A 22,566-nucleotide genomic window follows, 5' to 3' on the forward strand; every position below is an offset into this window, starting at 1 on the left:
ATGAACAGGACCTGGAATGAGCTAGACTCCGCAATGAAACTTATCCTCGCAAAGGTTGTCCTCAGGCTGAAAGGTATTCTAGAACGAAATGGGAGGGTGGTCAAACCGTATCTTTTCCAGGTTACCTGTGGAAGACCAACATTGGCACGAACTCCACAACGGGAGATATTTACACTTTCAACGCTGCCACCATCTATATATGGCCACAATGAAATGGAAAATGGAATCTCACGGGTTAACCATCACCAGATGGAGGATAGGAGGAACAGCAAGGAATACGCGAAGCATTTCGAGAGAAGCGAACCAGTGGAGGAGTGGGACGATAGGCTGAAGCTGTATGGTGTGAAAATCAAGCCATTATATCCGGCAGCAGTAGTTACAGGAAGGAAAAAAATTCGACATCAGAATTTGGAGGATCTTATGGAGTTGATTTAAACGTATGTCGATGGGGATTGAGGATGTGTGCACATGCCACCTTGTTTGATTGTCTTCTTTTGCAATTTTCCTTTCTTCTCGCAACCATCCTCAAGTTCCATTCCTTTGGTTTCGCCTTTGCCACACTTTGGTAGTTGCGAATGTGAAATAATTAACTCGCTATACGCGGGCGTTAGTTGTTATGTGCTTTCGACAATATGAGATTTAGGGGTTGTCTAGAGGGAAGTTTAGCATGACTTGGTGAGAAGTCACGAAAACAGATATACCGCGCTATGCACCACCTATCCAATCACTCATACTCGTTCCTAAAAGCCATCACCCTCTCCACATCCTGGCCACCCTTATTCTCCATCCAAGCCCGAAACATCCCCTCACAATTGAAATCAAACACAACCTTAGCCCTCTGCAAACATTCCCTATCCACTCCCTGTCCATCCCCATCAATATTCAACTCTGCCTCTATCCCGATGATTCCTCCTTCACCCTCTCCCGTCTTCCCCCATCGATTTCCAGCGGAACGCTGCAATTCCCCACCAGGCCCCGCGACTGCTGTGATTGCGTGCGCAAGTGAGACCGGCTTTTCAGATGGAGAGAAACGGGCCATTGCGGCGGCAGTGCGGGCGGCTGCTGTTCGGAGAAAGGAGTCACCGTTGCCCGTACCAGACAGTGCGAGAATTCGCCGGCGGTGATTGAGCTTGCGATAACAGGGTGAATCGTCTCTGTAAGTGGTGAAAGGCGCGTCGTTTAAGGGCGCTTTTTCATAGGAGAATTGGGATGTTGGTAGGGAGGTATATGCAGGCGATCGTGGTGGTGGAGAGAAACAATCGCGGAATATTTCTAAATCGATTGGCCAAGGTAACCCAGAAGAAGCAGGTAACATTGTAGTTGAAATAGAAGCCGACACAAGTGGCATGGGAGTCGCATCTTGGCCTTGATAAATCATTTGTCTCTTGGATTGCATATCACGTTGCGATCCATCTCCAACATTATAATGGTCGGCCGCCGCCCCCTCGATTGCCTCAACATCCCATGCCTCGGCCCAGAACCCGGCTCCCAGCGTCGGAGTATCTCCAATGCGTCCAGGACATTTATTCGTCAATCCACCCGTACTGGTTGCAACAGCAATATTCCCCCAGCGATCGAGACAAACACATCCCACCGTTCCCTGACTCAAATACAAGCTAAAGCCATCACCTTCGTTTCCACCTTCTGCGCCCACAATCTCCATCTCTCCACCACCTGTCCTCCAGCCTTTCGTCTTTCCCTTTTCCAATCCCCGCTTATGCTCCTCCCACCTCTTCTTCGTCCAAAACCAGTCATCAGGACAAAACTCCAAGCCCCACTCCTTCGCCAATCCTTCTACATACTCCCCGCTCAGCTGAGAATGCATACTACCTCCGTCATCGCCATTATCACCGTCGCTTGCATACCCAGTCCTAAGCAGCACTTCCCTCGCCAACTGAATCGGATGCCTCACATTGCGAACCAGCATCACACCTGCACCTCGCTTTATCGACCCTAGGTTTCGCCCAGATAATATCCCACTACCATCACCGCCACCTCCAACGCTGTTAACATCACTATCTTCGTCGACCAGCGACGCAACCATCACCGAAGCCTCCATCTCAATAGTACCCGCCAATGTAAACACGCTGCCACGGCCGCAATTGAATAGCTCGTCATCTTCCATAAGCGATACAGCATGAACTGCAGCATTTAGAGCGCTGGCGGACGAGATGTGATGGTCGTTTTCGACAGCATCGTTATTGCTAATATCACAAGTACTGGTATCTTCTAGACCTGCATTGAGAAGCGCAGTGGTGGAGCGGAGATACGTGAGGAGAGATGCGTGGTATTGGCTATAAAGCTCTGGAGGAAGACGGGAGCGCTGAATATTTCCTGCACCACCGTGGAGGATGACTGCTGGTTTGAAAAGGGGTTTTTGGGGAGGTCGCTTGGTTTGTTTGGAGGCTGTTGGTGACATTGCGTGTTGACTATTCAGTTCTTGCGATATGCAGGTTCCGATGTAATGGATGCCAAGAGTGGCCAAGACACTAACCGATCCCCAATTGTTCGGTTTGCCCACATCTACCAGAATTAGAGTAGTTAAATTTGCTTGGAGATGTTTTGTCTGAGGGCGAAGTTTGTCCTTTGGGATGAACGTTCAGGTTGATGTCGTCAAGATCACGTGCTGATAACGAAATCCGGCCAAACTGGATTATTATATAGGAATCTGCTGGTCAGTCAGCAGCATCAAGGACAAAGTCCAGTTGGTAACGCTCGAAAGACTTTAATTATGGAATCTCGGATATATATATTATACTGTTTCTTTTGCTGGTGTTAAATATATTGTACACGGAAGTGGTAGAGAAATGTTAACCCCTTTCTCTTTCACATTCCAAAATCATCGCTGGAGGGTTGGAAAGCTTTGTAATAGGAAAGAATCTCCTGTTACATGTCCTGAATATAAAGGATATGTGAGGGCGCTCAGGATACCTAGGTGGTGTGTGGTAGAGCGCCTTATCAACAAGGGGATGAGAGAAAAACACAATCGGGGAATGTGAAACTGGAAACAAGAGTATCGGAAACATGAGCCATGAGAGAGGGATAAGGAAAGCAAAAACATATATAAAAAGGGTACATGAACAAATAAACTGAGGTTAGAATTGACAAGAGACCGTGAATAAAAGTGATAGAATGGAGATATCTATAACCATGCCTCCGAGACGAATGATATGATCCAATGACTGAACTCCCGCATGAAAGATGAGGGATTAGAATGGGTAGGAATTTGATACCCTATGGCGAGTATGTGGATGGGAAAATAGTTATAGGGCGGCGTTTAGGCCAACATTGGTGACTGCGGAGACTTATCTTCCGAAGGGGGTGGTGGTGGAAGCTAATTATAGTAACATTTGTTAGCACAACAGAAGAACCTCTCAGGCATTGACAGATTGGAGCAGACGGGTGGACGTCGACGTACGTCTAATCGTGTATTTTCCGCCATCATTCTTTGAAACCCGATTCCGACTCCTTCAATAACAGCCAAGAAGCAGGCGCACATAATGGCGGAGTTCCTGGCAGCCCTCATTCCACCACGGATGGCAAGCGCACCACCTGTGAAAAATCCCGCAATAACTAAAATAAAACATGTTAGACAAAACAAAGGCCCGGTATAAGAAGCGCTCCTTTTTCCATCAAGCAGGCGGCATAGTAGCAACACTACAAACCCATTTCACTCTCTCAACAGAAGATAGGTTGAACAGAGACGCAAAATCGACCAGCCATGAAGAGTTCAGCACATACTGGCATTATACGGGTCCTCCTTCTTCCTGATTCCCTTAACTGCACAATCGAATGTCGAAAACATGCCACCCCATACGCCAAAGTTACCACCAACAACCGGTGCTCGAGCCTTAATTGCGGTAATAGCTCCTATCCGCCGTTCGCCGTAGGGACTGTTTCGGAATCCTTTCACACCGTGCCATACCGCTCCACCAATGGCCTGTTTTTAAATTACGTTCAGTCATATAGAACAGTCCAGGGTACAAGCAACCAAACAAGCATTTATTGAATGACAGAGGGGGATTGATTAACATACACCCATACTGAACGCACCACCAAAGTCGCTGAGCGCGACCCACGGGCAGGGATCCCTTGTGTGATCCATTGTGATGGTGACTGTGAAAGGGTCTTAGGCAAGATAGGAAAAGACAAAGAGTTCGTACACAAAGGGTGTGTAGTCGAGACCAGGTCCAACTAGATTGATTCGGAGGAATGGACGGAATGAAAAATTAAAATATTAAGACTAGAAATAGACGGAGTATCCGGCAGCCCTATTCGTTGCTGGACTTTGGCTGCTGCTCTCGTGTCTTCTCAAGTTGATAATATCCACAGCTCAGCTCAACAGCAACATCCAGGTCCCGGCTCAAGTGAATAAAATGGCGGAAAGATTCGTTATAATCCCCGAGGAAAGTTGAGACGCGGCCAAACAATTCAACTACGCAAATGGATGAACACAGATGGAAGATAGGAGAGGGAAGAAGAGGGGTAGATCGGTCAATGTGTCGTCGCTGGTGATAGGGAAGACTCAAGGGCCAGTTCTACTCAAGCCTTTGGGATCTTTTGCGTCGCAAAACTTTTTGAACCAGTCACGTGATATAATTAAAAAAAAGAACAGTCATGTGATTTCACTACATCATTCATTCCTCGCAATCGAACAAGGAGACATTGGAAACTGGCAGCTCAGGAATAGCCAACTAGAACATGAACCTGCTGAGAGAAGCCTTCTTGTTACTCTATCATCATTCAGTTGTGGTCTATTCAATGTCTATTCGATGAACCGTATTGAAACTTCGCTGGCTACATACTTTAACTTCACAGACACGGTGTCTTCGCAAGAAGTTATTCAATCTTAAATCACCCCCATTCCAATCAACAATCCAAGTGGCTGAGTGTTGCCCTACTTACCCTCCTCCAGAATTCATCGGATTCATATTTCACCAAGGGTCTGTCTTAACGCTTGGGTTTTTCTTTGGGGTCATATCCCCTCATTTCCCAATCAGTTGCAGGCCCACAATTAGGGGTCACCGCTCTAATTGCAACATCTCTTTCAACAACTCCGGATATTTGCTTCCTTCCCGTCGGGGGGTTATTAAATGTGCAATATCTGTGGCTTTCATCCCCATCGCCTTGAGGTTCCGTCTGATGAGCTCATTTCTAGCTTTGCTATCGGCCACGCAATTCAAAAAACTATCTCGCCCAAGTAATATCTGACGTGAAATAACTAATATCCTTTCCACATTTGGATCTGGCGTATTTTGACTCCTGCGAATCCGTACCAGGGTGGGTGTAGAAGACAGTATTGTCACCGATACCTTTTCCTTCGAGAAAGGTGACAATCTCGCTCAGCACAGGGCATTTATTGCTGTCACTGTCCCGTTTCTGCAGTTGGCTTTCAAACGGTCGAAGCTAGCCAGCAGGAACGAAAGTCACTTGGAGATAGTTGATTTGCTGCTCCAGCATGGGCACAGACAAGAATCAGAAGAACCAGGAGGGAAACATGGCGCTTGGAGTTGCTGAGGCTAAAGGTCCTCCTGTACACAAATATTGGAGTTGTTGAAAGCAAACCAGAGGGTCATTACCTCCTCCGCTCCTCGCTTGGCAGACAAAACAGATTGGTTTTTCTAAGTGGTAGTAAAATTTGACTCTTCCTGTTTTCATTCAACCTGCTACTCGCAATACACCTTAAATGAAGAAGAATAAGAATAAGAATAATAATAATAATAATAATAATAACCACCTGCTACTCGCTCCATATAGTTACTAGCAGTGAAAACCTCGCGTGAATCTCACCATTGACCTCAAACTAGCTTCGGACGTAAAGATCAATATCTAAATAGTCAACTTCAATGTCTAAATCAATATCGTCGATTTATAGGATGTGGATATGTTTCTAATCTGACTTCGCCCGTATTTTTTTAAGCAACGCTGTTGTCAGGTAGAGAAAGGTTGGCAAGAGAATAATTCCCTTGACGGACAGGCCGTTTGACTTAGGAAATCATTTTCTGACCTAGCAAGTCGGAATTCGCCCCCGTTACTATTTTCGATTCATTGCATGTAATAAATAGGCTTCAAGATTATAGCTGGTGAAGTTACTGATTTTGTGTTAATATACCTCAGAGCGTGCAACAAGAGACCGATACAGTCAAGGCTTGACGCTACAGATCGTGAGATTGAGAAATCGGCAAGTTCATATTTATGTGCCCGTATATCTTGCCTAGTTTTGCATGCGGGTGGCTAATGACTCCCGGCTTGAATCTTTAAACCAACCTTTCATTATTAAAAAGTTTTTTGAGGCCGAGAGGCAAAAATTTTAATATGCACAAACGTATATGGTCATCTCACGATAATCAGTGCCTCATTAATGGTGTTTCTAGAAATAAATATGAGTATGAGAATGAGAATAGGTCTCACAAAAGAAATAATAAATGGCCACGAAGATAGGAGCGAAAAATATAAACCCAAAAGAAGAAAAGAGAAATCCACATTACGCCTCCATGGTATCTATCAACTTTCAAACTTCTCCAAAAGTCCAGTATATATATATATATATATTATCGATAAAGCCAAGCAGTCATATAGATTTTGCAAAATTAGAAGACATGCAAGGTAGATCTAGTCATTAGTCATTATGACCAGGAACGAAAAAGGAAGAAACGGAGGAGGGTTGATGTGTTAGAGACGACAGCCCTATTTACTAGGCTTGAACAGAAGTCTTAAAGGACTTGGCTTTTTCGTCTTGTCCTTCCTCTTCTTGTCTTTCCTGTCCTTATCACCTGAATCAGTCGGCTCCTTGGCTCTCCTGGACCGCCTGGAACTTCTGGTAGTATTGCTGTACTTCGAAGAGGTATCACGGATAGACTCCACGCCTCTGACACTTCGTCGACCACCATACTCTGAGCGAAGGTTGCTGGCATGGCAATGAGGCGAAATTCCAGACACAGCAGCTGCTCGTGGTGTGATGAATTCCCCATCTACAGATGTTGCAACACTTTCTGCTTCGTAATCGGCCACACCACGCCTCCATGTCTCGACGTGGCTAAGGTTCTGGTTGAGTTCTATCAACTCATCCGTGCTGCCTTCCGGTTTGGCAGAGCCAGCAGTAATTCGCTTGACAATCTTGTATCCCCCGAACATAACAATGGTAACGCCGACGCCGACGCCAGCAGCAATCATGAACTGGGGGCTTGACAATAGGGCAAAAACAGCGGGTGCGCTGGATTTCAACGCCGCCAGTGCGCCTGGAGCTAGTTTGGAGACGAGGTTGCTTATTTCAGCCAGTGTGAGAGCGACCGCAGCCATGGCTTCGGGGTTTTTCTGCAAGTGGGCCATCGTAGCTTGCACAGAGTGTTGTGCACACTTGGCTTCGACGAGGAGGTCTTTGGCTTTGGCAACCAGTCCGTTTACATCTTTCTCTGAATTTGGGCTCCTGATTAGTTCTAAAGATGTAGGATAATATTCACCATAAGCTAGGTTCATGTCGATATGAGGAGTAGAGTGGGACCGGGTTCCGGGATGGTGTTGCTGGCGTTGAACAGCAACATCATGAGAAGTGTGTCTCCGTGAGAGTTCTCGTTTTGGTATTTGGTCTGGGTAAATGTGTGTGGAGGGTGAACCATTTTCAACGTCGTGAGGGTAACGGCGGGAGGGATGACGATCCAGTTCACCGTCCCTAACCACAGATCTCGTTCTTCCTAGGCGCCTTCTTGAGGACGCAACGGAGCGGGAATCGTAGATGGTGTAGTTGGCTAGGGCTCGACGAGCTTCCAACTCCGCGCTCTTGACTGCTTTCTCTGCGTGAATTTCAGCCTTCCTTTCTCGATAAGCTGATCTAGCTTCTTTGAAGACACCAAATAAATGTTTGCTCTAGAAAGATTGTAGAAAGATTGACAAATGTGAGAACGAATTTTTGGTTATAAAAAATAAGCGTACAGGAATAACTTACAGTGCTCACCACCTTTCCCGACTTGTCAAATACTGCGATCGTCTGGCCTATGGTTGCCATGTTGATATGGGATTGTCGTTCTGCTTGTGAAATCAGGTGTGTATATTCAAAACAATAGCCAAAAAAAAAAAAAAAAAAAAAAAAAAAAAAAAACAAAGATGGAGGTAATTATGTTTTTTTCCCGAGGCTTATGTTGACATTTACTTGAGAGTTTAGGGGGAAGATGACGGTTAGAACGGAGATTGGCGATGTAGATTGGTGATGGTGGCCCGAACAGTCACAGCTTGACAAGACTGTTCGAAGGAGGTGATAAAGCTTTGGTGTAATGGATAGAGAAATAAGAATGACGGTCAGAATCTGATATTGGTAGTGCTTGAGAGAGCTTCCCAGATATGGGGAAGAAACTCTTTAAACGAAAACGCGGCAGGAAATATGAGCTTTTCAAGTGAGTTGGATAGCTGGCCAGATATGTAACGGGTGGATCGAGGACCATTAGAAATGGATGTGGAGAAGGCATTCACAACAGTTGGTTCAAATAAATCATAGACGATATGGCTAAGTATGTTCGTGGCAGATGGTGATTGTTGGGCGACAATTTAGTATGGTGCCTGAGACATAAAACTCCCCCCCGCGGCTGGGTATATGAAGGTTCTTGTGGAGCATCCAACTTGTAAACTGCAGCTAATCGCTAAAAATGAAGCCAGATGCCGTGCAGAGCAGGACTCCGCGCATGAGAGAAAGATAGAGAAACAAAATTGAAGAATCCTAGAAGGCGACGAGATATGTGGATGTCGCAGGTGGCGTCTCAGAATGCAGGGACACCATTTTTGACTGGTTGCTTCTATTCGGTGGGCAGGGCAGCATACGACAGCTGTTGCTTCGTCCCAAGTGGCAGACGTGGGATGGGGGGTGACATCTGGGGAGGTGAGGCGTAGCAACGGCGTGTACGCTGGTTGGGCACAACAGCTAAACCGGAAAGGGGAAGCAGTTTTACATAGCGCCGACGGCTTTAGCAGCGAGTAGAATGGGCGTTGATGACTCCGTGTCACCAGAACTGACGGCAAGTAGATGCTGTTGGTCAACAGCTGTTTATAAATTACTGTAGAGGGAATTTGGCTGTCGTATTTTTGAGCGGTTTGAGGTTCGATGCAACCGATGTTGAATATGTCACGTGATAAAAATTATGGGGAGAATCGGGTTATTACTAATCCGATGTATGTAACTAGCACTAGCTTGACACAGCCACACGAGGGCTTCTGCGTCATGCGCCACAGCAGAGTTTTACCGGATTTCTCCGTCCACTTTAGCCCCTTAGTGTATTATCATGTTGTGCTTCTGCCAATTGACTGGTTCAAGCGCTTCGACTTCAACCATTCCAGCTGAAAGAAAAGGTTATTATCTTGTTGATGGGTCGGGTTAAGGTTACCCATGGAGACATGGGGAGGGTATGAAGTCCCCGGGTTGCTGAAGGGGGTCTAGAGCTTTGTGGATGCTTATATTCAGGCAGCAGGATTCGGACGTAGCTTTCACTAGCATGATTATTGTTCTCATCATACTTCCCTCTCCTCTGTTGTTCTCTGGGGCGTATCCAATGAGACTGGTGTTGAACTTGGATATCGTGGTATACTTTCCACAGGTTGAGAAACTGCTGTTCAAAAAATAAGACTCTTGAAGAACTGGAGAATTTCTTCCAAGTTTCTATTAAAATCCAGTCTGCATATCCATATGCAATCATCAACTCGCTCACTCCCAAACCTAGACAGTATGCTGAATTCTCTTCTGGTATGTCAGTCGAAGGCGGGTGTTATGCGCAAACATTAGATACTGTGCTGGTGGACTCCGCTCTCATTCGTGTTGTGAGGAGGAAAAAGTTGATCTACATGCAACCTCGTCATTCAGCCCAACCAAAGAGACACATACACACACACACACACACAAACCCGTGCCAGCTGTGGTTCTGTTTCCATTGACGGGTAAAGGAAAGAAATTATATATAGAATTGCTGTAAATCCTTTGCCCTTGTTGCATGATGTGTCTGGCGGCCAATGCGTTATTCCGGTTGCAAAATATTTCGGCTTGTTGTACTCCATATCCCCCATCAGTTTGCCGTTATTGGCGCTTTTTCCCTATGGGCAAAAAAATACACCAAACAACAGAATGCTGCGATTAAAATGTTTTATTTGTCCGCGTAGCCCAAGGGTCGTAGATGGCATTCTCTGAAACCAAAGACGCACTTAGAGACGTTCGTAGATCCCGATTTCCGGGAAGCGTCCTGGAGAATCTGTTTAATTGTATCGCAATGGCATGAAATATTGATGGTTTTGTGTCAGTTGAGAGATTCTCGATAAAATTCTGGCTCATATTTCAATTGCAACCAGTGTGGGCATTTCTTCAAAGACTGAAGTGGGCCTAAATATGGCAGACGATCGTCTCAAGTTTTAACCCTCAATAGTCAACGATCATCGTAATCAGCGGAGGCAAGATAAAAGACCGAAAATAAATATAATATAACAAAATAAAATAAAATAAAAATAACATACAAACCAAGAATAGGACAAGCCACAAATAGATCTTCATAATCGGTGAGAAAGAATCATCTCACTGACAAAACTACTCCCTCCCTCTGCTCTCCGCGCCTGTGTCCGCGCCTGTGTCCCCTCTAAAACATCCTGCACATCGAACAACGTGGATGCCACCATTTTTTAATCTCATTGCATCATTTCGGACGCACATAATTCGCGAGAAAATTCCACAAATGGAGGCGTGTAAAGAGCAGCCCGGAAAAGCCCCCCTCGCACGGCTTTGCTGGGACAGAGGACCAAGGTTAGTCACCAGGTAGAACAAGTAACAGAGAGAGGGGGAAAAAGAAAAGAAAAGAAAAGAAAAGAAAAGAAAAGAAAAAAGAAAAGGGCCGCTATCTGTGGCTGACTTGAATCGCTCGCTTTTTCTCCCTTAACCAAGCCAAGATCCAGGGATGGATTCACACCACAATAGCCGCGCTGTCAGGAGGAAGACGACCCTGTTTGAGCTCTAATGGAGGAGTTTATTTTTTTAAACCTACCTATTCCCTTTGTATTCCCAAGCTCGACAAGCTAACGCTGCTCTCTTGGTGGTGATCCACTGTCGATATCAAGGCCCCGAAAGATGTGCACCAAAGACATGGGCTGCATGCAACCAGGAAGAACATGTGGTGAGATTTCTGAGCATTTCATTTTTATCACTAGCCCTTTTCATATATTTGTTGATACGCGAAAGGCGCATAAAAATATTCCCAAAATAATTCTCGTTATGCTGTTGTCTTGGGGTAAAATATTGGAAACATTTTTGTTGTTGAAATGGCACTGCGACAGAAATATGTTTACATTTTACTTCCCCAGAAGATGCTCTGTTTTCATGGATGTTCCAGGCTCGGGAGGCACGCGGAAACTTCGCCTCCTCCCAGTTGAACATCGACAATTATCCAACTCGCCCACCATCATCTACTTAATATGCCATCGTTTAGTTATGCGAATGACGGTGGAAAATTAGCATGCCCTCTTCCATTGCCCTACGCTGCTTAGTAATGAGCCCTATTTAGGCCCCTTTGGATGCCCGCTGACAACAGGCGTCATGGATGATTCAGACTTCGATGGCCCCTCTGATATTGAGTTAGAGTTGGACAGGCGGCCTCAATTCCAGCCTCAGCATAGTTACTGCAACGGCGAAACTCCCCCTGATGCTCAATTAAACAATCCATGTGCTGTGGGCCACCGGGTGCAGGCCGTTCGCTCCGTTCTCGCCTTGGTCATCGACGAGGAGTGCGTTTTTGCTGGTCTGCAAGGTGGCGATATTGTTGTATGCTTAACCCCTATAGATTATCCCAATGTCCAATATGTGCTACTCGCAGATGGCTAACGTCAAGACACATATTTATGTGCCTGATATGTCCAGGCTTGGTCACTTGAGACTTATGAACTGATTCTTTCAGTCAAAGCCCACCAGGAAAGCGTACTGGGCTTGTATCTATCTGACGACGGAAGCTTGCTGTTCTCGAGCGGTGGGGACTCCGTTGTTAATGTATGTCGTAATGTCATATTCTTCCTCTCTTCCTGGCTCTCATGCTCATCTTGAGTGTGAATTTCGACGACCATGCATGCAGGATTTGGAAGCTAATACTATCTAGGTCTGGTCAACGAGGACGTTCGAACGCCTCTATTCAATTTACTCGCACCACGATGTGGGCGATATTTTCACTGCGGTTTACTCAACTAAACTGAAAACTGTTTATTGCGGTGCTCAAAATACAAGCATTCAAGTACGACTCCAGAGCCCTTGCAATAAATACTGTTGGTATCATATGACTAATCCTCAAGTCGACAGTGGTGTGATGTCCAACTGGAGGCTCATCCGACCCCGCCGGCTGGAGTGCATCCGTCAAGCAGGAGACATCGATTTTTCGATTCCAAGGGTCCCGGTGGCACTGTGACTCTAAACCCTGATGTTAGCGAAGCAGCTGCAAAGCTTGGCCATGGTGGTCAAACTCTCACTTTCAAACGAGACCACCACAAACCATATGCCCACAATGGCTATATATATTGTATGCTTTTGATTCGAGGCCTAGAGGAGTGGGCAAATGGTGAGGAAGTGCTTTTAACTGGCTCGGGAGATGGATCAGTCAAGCTCTGGGAGCTTGGCAATGGTCCAGATGGTTCTCCGGTTGAGCTGGCTGAGTTTAAGAATGGCAGTGATTCTGTACTGTCTATTGCGGTTGACGGTGCATTTCTTTACTGTGGACTTTCAGGAGGCGCAGTTTACATTTGGAACCTGGATTCTCGTCAGATCATCAGGAAGCTCACAGCCCACAGCGGAGACCTTTGGGCGATTGATGTTGTCGGAGGCATTACTATTACTGGTGACTCCTCTGGTGTGATTAGAGTATGTATGCCCTTCTCTATATGAGTTAACGTTTCCTATTAACCGTCGATCGTAGAAATTCAACTCCAGATTTGAAGAGATCGGCTCATGGGTTGCTCACGAAGGAACTATGCTGGCATCAGCCGCAGGTGTTTTCGACGATAGGCGTATCTATGCCACTGGTGGCAATGATAACACCGTAGCCATTTGGGATTTAACGGAACACCCACATGATTCCCGTGAGGCCCCTGCAATTGGCAACGGTAAGTAAATATCATGTCCACAGTCATAACCGCCCACTAAACTTCTTTAGATGAGATGGTCAATAGCCTGGCAAAGTTTGTTGCCTTTAAAACAATATCTTCGAGACCTAAGTTTGCCGGAGAATGCAACCAGGGCGCGGCTTTTCTCCGTCGTCACTGCAATTACCTGGGAGCTCAAACTAAACTTTTGGGCACGGGACCAGATACGAACCCGATTGTCTTTGCGAGATTCGATGCCGTTTCAAAGTCATCGACTAGCAAGACTCTATTATTTTACGGCCATTATGATGTTGTTGGTGCAGATACCAATCATCTGAAATGGAATAGCGACCCATTCCAACTTACCTCAGTCAATGGGTTTTTGTATGGTAGGGGTGTATCAGATAACAAGGGCCCGGTCCTCGCGGCTCTGTATGCGGCCGCTGAGTTAAGCCAAAAGAAAGCCTTAAGTTGCAATGTCGTTTTCTTGATTGAAGGCGAAGAAGAATCTGGTTCCCAGGGATTTGCCAATACAGTTAAGAAACACAAGGACTTGATTGGGAATGTTGACTGGATTCTCTTGGCAAACAGCTACTGGCTAGATGACCACATTCCGTGCCTGACCTACGGCCTAAGAGGAGTGGTCCATGCCAATTTTGTCGTGACAAGCAGTAATCCAGATTTGCACAGCGGTATTGATGGCAGTTCCCTTCTTGACGAACCATTGAAGGACCTAACGATGCTGCTGGGCACTATTGTTGGTGCGAAAGGGAAAATAAATATACCAGGATTTCATAACCCAGTTTTACCCCTGACAGAGGTGGAAAAGGAACGATACGACGCAATTGCTGAAGCCCTACTTCCTCACCATCCAGAGATTGAAGATAGTGAATCATTCACTGATTCTCTAATGCATCGTTGGCGTGAGCCTTCACTCACAATTCATCGCGTCGAAGTCCCAGGCTGCCAAAATACGTCGACGACTATCTCGCGAAAAGCACGAGCCACACTTTCCGTCCGTCTCGTACCAAACCAAGACGCAGGCAAGGTGGCCGCCGACCTGACAGAATTCGCACAGGCCCAATTTGCAAAATTTGACTCCCAAAACACCCTCACAGTCGAAATAACGGGTAAAGCGGACCCCTGGCTAGGAGATCCAGAGAACGATATTTTCAAATCGCTCTCCCGTGCCGTAACTGCAGCCTGGTCTTCTGCCAAAGGAGAACGGCACTACAGCTACCCGCCAGTAAACATACCAAACCAGTTGTCCCGGCGTGAACTTCTCCACACAAACTCGACAGATAGCATGGCTTCGCGGTTCGATCGGATTATCTCATCTTCCTCCTCAGCACCCAAAACCAGTTCGGGACACAGACTTTCCACTTCTGCTGTTCCGACCTCTTCGACCCTCGCTCACGGCCCCGACTTACCAAGTGCAAACCTTCCTAGTAGACCACGCGCGCTCTGCAGACATGGTGCATCCTCATCCACTTGTGAAATCAGTTCCGCAGCGGCAGTCGTGGCAGCAGGGGGGTCAACGTGTCATCACCACCTCCAAGATCCACAACGTTCCCACACACGAACCTCTACATCGACGTCTCAGCCCCCATTAGCTCAGCCCCGCTCTTGCCAAGTAGTTAAACCAATTTACATTCGTGAGGGCGGTTCGATTCCAACAATCCGCTATTTGGAGAAAGCATTCAACGCCCCCGCGGCCCATTTACCCTGCGGCCAGGCCAGCGATCATGCGCATTTGGATAATGAGCGATTGAGGGTTGAGAATTTGTACAAGAGTAGGGAGATTATTGGCAGAGTGTTTAGGGATTTGGGGAGGGATGATAAGAGTGCCGTAGTTGAGGATGAGGGGAGTGAGAGTGATAGAGAGCCTGAGGAAGATTTGGAGGAGTAAACCAGGAGGCACTCCGTAAAAGGATGAATGGATTGTAGCCGGTGGCAAATGGATGAGATATGGGTATTGTTTATCACTCGAAGTAGCCGATATCGTGTATTAATGTATTGATAGACTCTTTTACCCTCTCCTTTTTCATGTTCCCTGTCTTTGACCCTCGTTTCTTTGGTTACTTGTTTCCACTACGTTCACTGGTTCCTTGTCTCTAATAGCCGTCCATATCATTTTATATTCTAATGGCACACGGGTGGAACAAAAAAACAGCAGACTAAAACGCATAGCCAGGACACCTCAGCAACACATGTGAGGAAAATTTGAATTTAGAAAGAAGACAAACACCGTAAAGCTTGAAACATAACACACTTCTCTGAATTGGGCGCAAAACGAGAAGATTATTCCATGGCGCAAGCCTCTAATAAAATAAAACTACAGTACAATGCCAATATGTACATAAAATTAAAGCATGTTGTCAAACTCCAAGCCAATAATACAGATGCCATAGCACAGAAAGGGCGTACCCACATTCCCAACACCATTTGAAAAGCAAAATGAAGATTCTCACCAAATCCTCTTAGCAGCCATTTCATACCTCATGACACCTTCAATACCGTCACTGCCTCCGGCATTAGACTTACCAACTCTATCCCTCTCCTCTCTCTCCCTCAATCGTCTCGCACCATCGGGATCGTCCGCGTAAATCCACCTTCTCCGATCCTCACCGATCTCCACAGCACCCCAACCACCAACGCGGCGGGCACCCTCAACGATGTCGGGATTCGGAGCTTTAGCTGGGGAATGTAACACAGCCGTGGTGGATGGAGTTGCTGTTGGTTTGGAGGCAGAGAATGAATTTGTGACGGTAGATGTGGTTGAAGATACAGGCCCGCGTTCTCGCAATTTCATTTTCTTGTATCGGGAGCGGGCATAGCTAAGGAGTATTATGCCGAGGACGAGCTTTGAGAAGAGAAGGGTAAGGTATAAAAGGAGAATAAGGATGGCGGTGAAGATGGGTATAAAAGTCGCGGGTGATGGCGTTGCATGGGAAATCAGGGTTTGGAATAAGGGAGAGATTTTGGTGAGGGAGAAAGCGGTTTCGAGTGGCTGAAATGGGAATAAGAGCGAAGGTGAAGGAGAAGGTGATGGGGAGTAATGGTCATGGATTGATGTTAGGGAGGTTGTGTTTGAGGGCGGGAGGAAGGGCTGTGTTTGTGGGAGCCATGAGGTCAGAAACATCTGGTATGTCTGGACCGACACACGGAAGAAAAGGCAGGCCAGAGGTATAACCGGAAGACCTAGTCGACGGTTGAGATTTTGATCTGCAAAGGCATTTGTGTAGTAATCCTTGGCGAGGACATCGATGAAACGTCCGTACATGGAGGGGCGGGTGTTGTTGAATTTGTTGATATATGCATGTTTTAGCCAGTCGACGATCATCTCAGAGCCCAAAACTACCAGGAACGGTCCAAGGACATGCGGGAGAAGTGAATTCACTTTGCTAAGTGAAGAAAGTATAGATGATGGGAGGATGGTGAAAGCCTGTGGAAGAATGGATGACGCCGTCCTAGGTGGTGTTACGAAAGATGTATTGTTTGGACTTGTGGATGGACTGCTGCTGGCGAACAAACTCAAACCGCTGCCAGAGCTGAAGATACCAGTTTCAACAATATTTCGAGATGCAATGATGGTAAGCATTAGCCAAAGTTGAAACCGTTCGACAACGTCAGCACAAGTAAGCTGAAAGAGGTTTTCCTTTTCGAATTTTTTGAAGACCGTTGATTTAATTTCCACGAATTGGTTCGACAATAGCAAAGTAATCAGGGCATTTGAGTACGAGTTCACTGCTACATTAAGGGTCATGACTTGGTAGAATAGTGCCGTGGAATGGATAACTGTATATATAAGCGCAATGATAAACAGCCAGAATGGACGTAGTATCTTGCTGCGGCCGTCTGGTTTCCTCTCGAGAGCTTCTCGTGAAAACAGACATTCAAGGACGTCTTGGCCAATGGCTGACAACAACCTATCACCGACCTGTAGATATGTATATTAGACTAGAAAGTAGAAAAAGGAACGATCGGGCAGTTCGAAAACATACTTCAAGTACATTGTAAATAACGTAAAGTTTAATTGCAGCCTGTCCGCGAATCCAATGATACATCCGGCTGGCATCGAAATACATTAAGACCAGGCATGTAAATATCATCAAGAGGCCCTTCAATATGTCTGCCTTGTGGTCCGGTAACAGAGTTGAAGGAATGGATCTATTCCTACGATGTCTCCGACTAACGGATGCCCAATTTCTTCTGTCATTTCCGGACGCCCGATTCATAGTGTCATCGTCAAGGAATGGGTTGTCTATTCCGGTAGTTGGGGGAATATCAACGTTTGATTGTGAGTGACCAGAGTCCTCTTTAACCTTTTGATCGTACCAGTTCACGCCAGTAGCCGATGCAGCCTGGTGTCTCCGCCGCCATACCCTTGCAACACCGGCAATAATAAACCCGCAAATGTACTGAGCTTCGGCTCCAACATTGACAGCCCACGATTGTAGAAGAATAAAAATGGACTTGAAAAATCGTAACGGAAGAATCGTAAAATAATAAAGCCATGCATCGATACACGCTAGTGTACCAAAGAATAGAACATGTTCCAGAGCCGGGGGAAGAAGGAAGAAGTTTTGTAGGCGCTCAAGCTTCGCTTGAGAAGACTCATAGGGAAAATCATTCTTGGCGGAGCGGTGGATATATAAGGGCGAAGGTCGGTCAGAAGCTAATTCTAGCTGGAGATATGTGGGGATGGAGAAAGGAGGAAGTGGAATAGATTGGGGAACTGGGGACGGGAGCGGGTCTGCTATGGATGCCGAGTTTTGACGATTTTTAGCCATATCAATCGGGTCAGGCTTGGGACGCTTGGGACGGGAGGACCACGAGTTAGCCAATCTATCGTCACTTGCTGAGAATCGCCGTCTTTGAGGGGTATCTGGGACCGATCCAGCTAGTGCTGAGTAAGTCCGGCGCCTGGTCGGGGATGGAGGAGGCATTTGATGTGCGGACCCAAGAAATTCGCGTGGATCCTCAAGATGGGTATTCCTTCCAAGATTCAGTTTGCGCCTTGGAGACCTTATTCTTCTCGAAGATTCGTTCGCAACTAGTCTACCTACTGGTAGATCCAGAACTCCACCAGCCTTTCGTGAATCTGAGGATGCATATGGATGCAATGCCGGTTGCCATCGATATCGTTCTGGGGAAGTGGAATGGAGCGTAAGAGATTCGGGAGAAGAAGTGAGTTCATGAATTTTCGCAGGAGATAGTTTAAGAATTTTATTCTTTTCACGATCCCGGGTCGAGGGCGATTGCCGCTGTGAATCAATCCGCTTCAAAGAAGACGCCATTTCTACGTTGGCGACTTGTTCGGATTGAACAGCGGGCTTTCCCCCTAGGACAAGGGAAGATACCGTTTCCACGCTTTCATCAGGATTCTCCATACAACTTCCTAAGGTTGGTGTAGGACCAATTGAAATTGGTTTCAAGGGTACCGTTTCATCTCCCTGGCCCTTCATGTCCAGAACAGGTGTCGGAATAGCTTGCGGTTCGGTGCCATTTTGCAGGGCCGGACTCTTGTCTTCCGAGTTCTGAACATTCCGCATACCATTATCTTCCATACGCAGCACATCCATCTTTTTAGGACATTGACCATTGACAACCTCAGCAACCAGCCCTTGTAAGTTGGTCATCTTTACTGTTGGATCTATATCGGTGTCATTTCCTTTCGATCCCGCATGAACAGCCAATGGCTCTTCACTACAATTTCTTTCGGAAGCGATATCGCGAGCATAACTATCAGCCATCAAACTGTCACCGCTCCGTCCAGAAATTGTAGGGGAAGCAATGCCATTGGTCGTATCCATAACGATTCCTCCCTTTAAACTAATATAGCTACCGTCATCGTAATCAAGGATCCGGAGTCTTACCCTCTCACCTACACTGGGCAGTACAGATGCGGGATGATCCCCCGGCTGTGAAGCAGTGGGATCAGCGGTACGAATCGATATGTGTTTGCTGTATATAACTGGTTTACCGCGTAGCCCGTTTATCTTCTGTTGTTGGCTACTTTTGGTAAGTCGGCTTGGCTTGAGAAGCTCGATCTTGACGTCAGTAGAGGCGAGCTGTCCTGAAGTTGCGGTCGCGTAGTAGTTGACTTGGAGCTCCCCAGATAAGAAACAAAGTCGAAGCAAAAGAGTCAAACGCTAACTAATTATCATGAGTGTGTATGTTTAGGGGGGTTTTTGACGTTCTTATAGAGGTTGAGAAGTTGTAGTTTCGATGTCAGCAGATTGCGAAAAAGATAAGGTCGACAAGCTTATGGAAGCTCATGCTTAGTCAGCCGGAGCTATTCATCTCAGCCAGAAAAACCCTTGGCATGGTTTAACTATTGTAGAAACCAATCTTATATCTGCGCTTGATAGCAGTGATTTTATCGTATTTCTCAGACCCACCCTTAATCTTAACTAACTCTGATCCTAACCTATCCCTAACCCTGGTGTTGAGATCGGGTGAGGTTGATTAGAGATGTATTTGTGTTTATATTCGATGGGATGACAGAGTTGATCATGGTTTTAAAATTATAGGTCACTCTCACATTCAACCTTTGAAACCACGAAACCTCCGTTTTGATAGTATTTATCGAGTGTTCGTTTGATGAAGCAGCCTTATTGAGGCCATCTTCGTTGTGTTACTAATTTTATTTATCTGAAAGAGACTGGCCATGTACCTGCAACTATATTCCTGGATTTGATGGATGAGGTGGTGTTAACCCTCCTCACGACCACATCAGCGGGAATTAACCACCACAGGCATTTCTGCCAACACTCCGGATGACATGCAGCATATCAGATACGGCGCGAGCTTCAATCGGAGTTCCCATCACACAAACGTCATTATGATCCTTCTGTCACCTATCTGACCGCCGTGGTCGACATTATGTCGCATTGAACTGGTTCGAAGGGAGGGTTTTGCTTCCCATCCCCAGATGGTGGAGACCTGCTGATTAGCTGGGCAATTAACAAGCTGAATATGGAAGATACGTTCCAGAATCAGTGGTCCTATAATAGTAGCTGGAGCTGTTTTTTTCACAGGTCTGACTGTAGACAAGCTTTCTGGCTTTGCCTCACATGAATATCTATAGAGGTTTATCTATGGTCCGCTGAAATCGGCTCGCAACACAATTCGAACCATCTTCAACAGTCAGTGAGAATATCGCTGAGTTCTATACCTCATTTTCGAATCTCAACTCTATTCTGTTCTTCCCGGATGGAGTGTTCAGGGATGCGTTTTTGGAAGCGACTATCGGAATGTCCATGAAACATCAACGATTTGTTGAAATACTCCAAAAACCATGCTCGGTGCATATCAGTCGAACTACGGGTCAAATCCAGTTCTCTGAGGGCTATCCATTTCTTTTCAACCCAGATCGCGTTGGAGGACCGCCCTATCATGGCTAACAAAGCGCATTAGGGTGGATTGGAACACAGGTTCCTGGTGTTCTGGCTGTTCTGGCCCCCTAATTGACAACATTGATATTTTCGTAGCACTGATGACTTGCCCCTTCACCGTTTTGCTTTCACCACCAGGACTCTGCTATGTGATGCAACATCTCAGTTTCCCCTTGTTCCCGGAGACTGGCTCTGCGGTCGTCTCCTGACAAACTCAGTTTCACTTGTCGACTCTCTTAATACAAAATTGAACCGAATTTTCAATTGCTTCTTGACTCCCCCCGCCATATCTATTTTTGTCTCCTTTACTAAGAAGGTCACAAGAAACTCATAAAAGCCTTGCCACAATCTAGGAAACGGCAACTGGGCACGAAGCGTCACGATTTGAATAAATATGTGGGTCGGTATGTGGAATTTCTTCTACAAATTTGATCTTCAAATTCCAGTTTCTGAGCATGGCGGGCGGTGATTTGTTACAACTCTCTTTCCCCGGACTCAACTCACAGATATATCCCCTCTGGCGTTCTGCCCCATGGATGGATCTTTCGAGTAACCACAAAACCTTGGTTTAGAAGCTCTGAGAGGGTCCATTTCACACCACTGATGCCAACTACTGTATTATAGACATCCACAGATTGTCTACGGTTGAAAAGGTGGTACATCACGATTCTTGCTCCCGCCCATGCTTCGGAAGAGGTAAAAGGCTATCCTAGAATTCGTCGGACGGAACTTTTCTTATAGACTTCCACAACGCAGATGCTATGTCATCACCTGTCATTCCGCCAAACCAACAACCCATCAAACTACTTCTTCTCTCATTTATTTTATTTTATTTTATTTTATTTTTGCTCTTGTAGGCCGGTTTCATGGCTAGAATTAAGAAGGCCAGGGTCACAACTGCACCACACAGCACTGCCTACAGGGGAATATGGCCAAGGGAAAGCATCATTGTGTAAGAGTATAATGTAGGCAGTATCTCGATAGAATGGTTCGTAGCACTCACTCTCTTCTCACCAGAGCAAAATGCACACTCCATTTTCAGCTAAGAATGGATGACCAACACTACACAGCTCTTCTACAGAATCAACTCCATAGAGATGAAAAATTTTGAACCTACGCATCCTTCATTATCCAACGGACTTATGAGCAATTTTTACCTACTTTATAACAACGACCCGTATTTATATTCAACGATTTGTTCGGCTGGGTCTGTTCCGTGGAATGTGGGTCTAAACAGTGGGGACCCGAGTAAATCTTGGTGCTAACTTCAACCCAGAATTACATATTATAATTCCGCATCTAATGGGGCTCGGAGTGTCAGTCTGTGTCTCCATTCATTTCTGGTCTGGTACCAGAAGTGCAAATTGGCATTCACAAACATGGACTCGCTCATGTGGATGTTTCAATGTGAATGGAGTCTCCACAATGCAGTTGGCTCAGTGAAATTCCTCTGAGCTTGCTGCAATTTGCACAGGACATACTTGCTAACAGACTTCATCATGGAGCTCAGCTTCAAAAAGAGTCCTAACGACTCTAGAGACAGCAGTTGAGCAGGGAATGGATATGTCTAATCTGCAGGACATTCAGGTAGTCATGATGATTCCATTACATTTCTCACTTCCCTCCCTGACACTTCATATATACACTAACAGTAGACTGTATAGAAGTAGAACCGCGAAATAGTTAAAAGAGGGGCAAACAAAACCACGTTAACGACCAAGGGTATCCGAGAAAAAACCTAAAATGAAACAATGGATGATGCTCCTGCCAGGATGTGTAGGTAGGTAGGCAATAATTGGAGCAGTCTGTAACATAGGGGTTGAGATTACGTATGTTGCTTGCTAGAAGAAAATAGAAAACGGGAAGTTGTAGGAAAGGGATATATTTGTTAACTTTACATGTCCACCGGTGCTTTGGATTTTCTTTTTGCTTAAATCGATACGGGGTACATGGGAGGGAAAGTCACACGAACGTAAAGGGGGGTAAGGATTGACTGCGTTAATGAAGGAAAAGTGGATAATGCAAGAAAACGCGTCTACGCACAAAAAGAAAGGAGAAGAAGGTGAGTAGCTAAAACCGGAATCGAAAT

General features: G+C 46.0%; 6 protein-coding genes across 6 annotated transcripts; 2 read left to right on the forward strand and 4 right to left on the reverse strand.

Moving 5' to 3' along the window:
• Positions 1–435, forward strand: PADG_03617 (uncharacterized protein; the record flags this gene model as incomplete). Its single annotated transcript, XM_010760815.1, has 1 exon — positions 1–435. The coding sequence occupies one exon, from the start codon at positions 1–3 to the stop codon at positions 433–435; it is 435 nt and encodes a 144-aa protein (XP_010759117.1).
• A 289-nt stretch (positions 436–724) lies between these two features.
• Positions 725–2,419, reverse strand: PADG_03618 (uncharacterized protein; the record flags this gene model as incomplete). Its single annotated transcript, XM_010761224.1, has 1 exon — positions 725–2,419. The coding sequence occupies one exon, from the start codon at positions 2,417–2,419 to the stop codon at positions 725–727; it is 1,695 nt and encodes a 564-aa protein (XP_010759526.1).
• An 858-nt stretch (positions 2,420–3,277) lies between these two features.
• Positions 3,278–4,105, reverse strand: PADG_03619 (mitochondrial import inner membrane translocase subunit tim-17; the record flags this gene model as incomplete). Its single annotated transcript, XM_010761225.1, has 4 exons — positions 3,278–3,334; positions 3,419–3,573; positions 3,742–3,940; positions 4,037–4,105. The coding sequence occupies 4 exons, from the start codon at positions 4,103–4,105 to the stop codon at positions 3,278–3,280; spliced, it is 480 nt and encodes a 159-aa protein (XP_010759527.1).
• Positions 4,106–6,687: 2,582 nt separating this feature from the next.
• On the reverse strand, positions 6,688–8,002 carry PADG_03620 (uncharacterized protein; the record flags this gene model as incomplete). Its single annotated transcript, XM_010761226.1, has 2 exons — positions 6,688–7,863; positions 7,943–8,002. The coding sequence occupies 2 exons, from the start codon at positions 8,000–8,002 to the stop codon at positions 6,688–6,690; spliced, it is 1,236 nt and encodes a 411-aa protein (XP_010759528.1).
• Positions 8,003–11,551: 3,549 nt separating this feature from the next.
• PADG_03622 (glutamine amidotransferase subunit DUG2) lies at positions 11,552–14,986 on the forward strand (the record flags this gene model as incomplete). Its single annotated transcript, XM_010760816.1, has 6 exons — positions 11,552–11,776; positions 11,873–11,998; positions 12,105–12,236; positions 12,302–12,856; positions 12,912–13,098; positions 13,149–14,986. The coding sequence occupies 6 exons, from the start codon at positions 11,552–11,554 to the stop codon at positions 14,984–14,986; spliced, it is 3,063 nt and encodes a 1,020-aa protein (XP_010759118.1).
• A 558-nt stretch (positions 14,987–15,544) lies between these two features.
• Positions 15,545–19,407, reverse strand: PADG_03623 (uncharacterized protein; the record flags this gene model as incomplete). Its single annotated transcript, XM_010760817.1, has 3 exons — positions 15,545–17,017; positions 17,082–19,232; positions 19,399–19,407. 3 exons carry the CDS (start codon positions 19,405–19,407, stop codon positions 15,545–15,547), a joined length of 3,633 nt encoding a protein of 1,210 aa, XP_010759119.1.
• Between the last annotated feature and the right edge of the window lie 3,159 nt (positions 19,408–22,566).

This window comes from Paracoccidioides brasiliensis (genome assembly GCF_000150735.1).
Source record: "Paracoccidioides brasiliensis Pb18 unplaced genomic scaffold supercont2.4, whole genome shotgun sequence".
Taxonomy (NCBI): domain Eukaryota; kingdom Fungi; phylum Ascomycota; class Eurotiomycetes; order Onygenales; family Ajellomycetaceae; genus Paracoccidioides; species Paracoccidioides brasiliensis.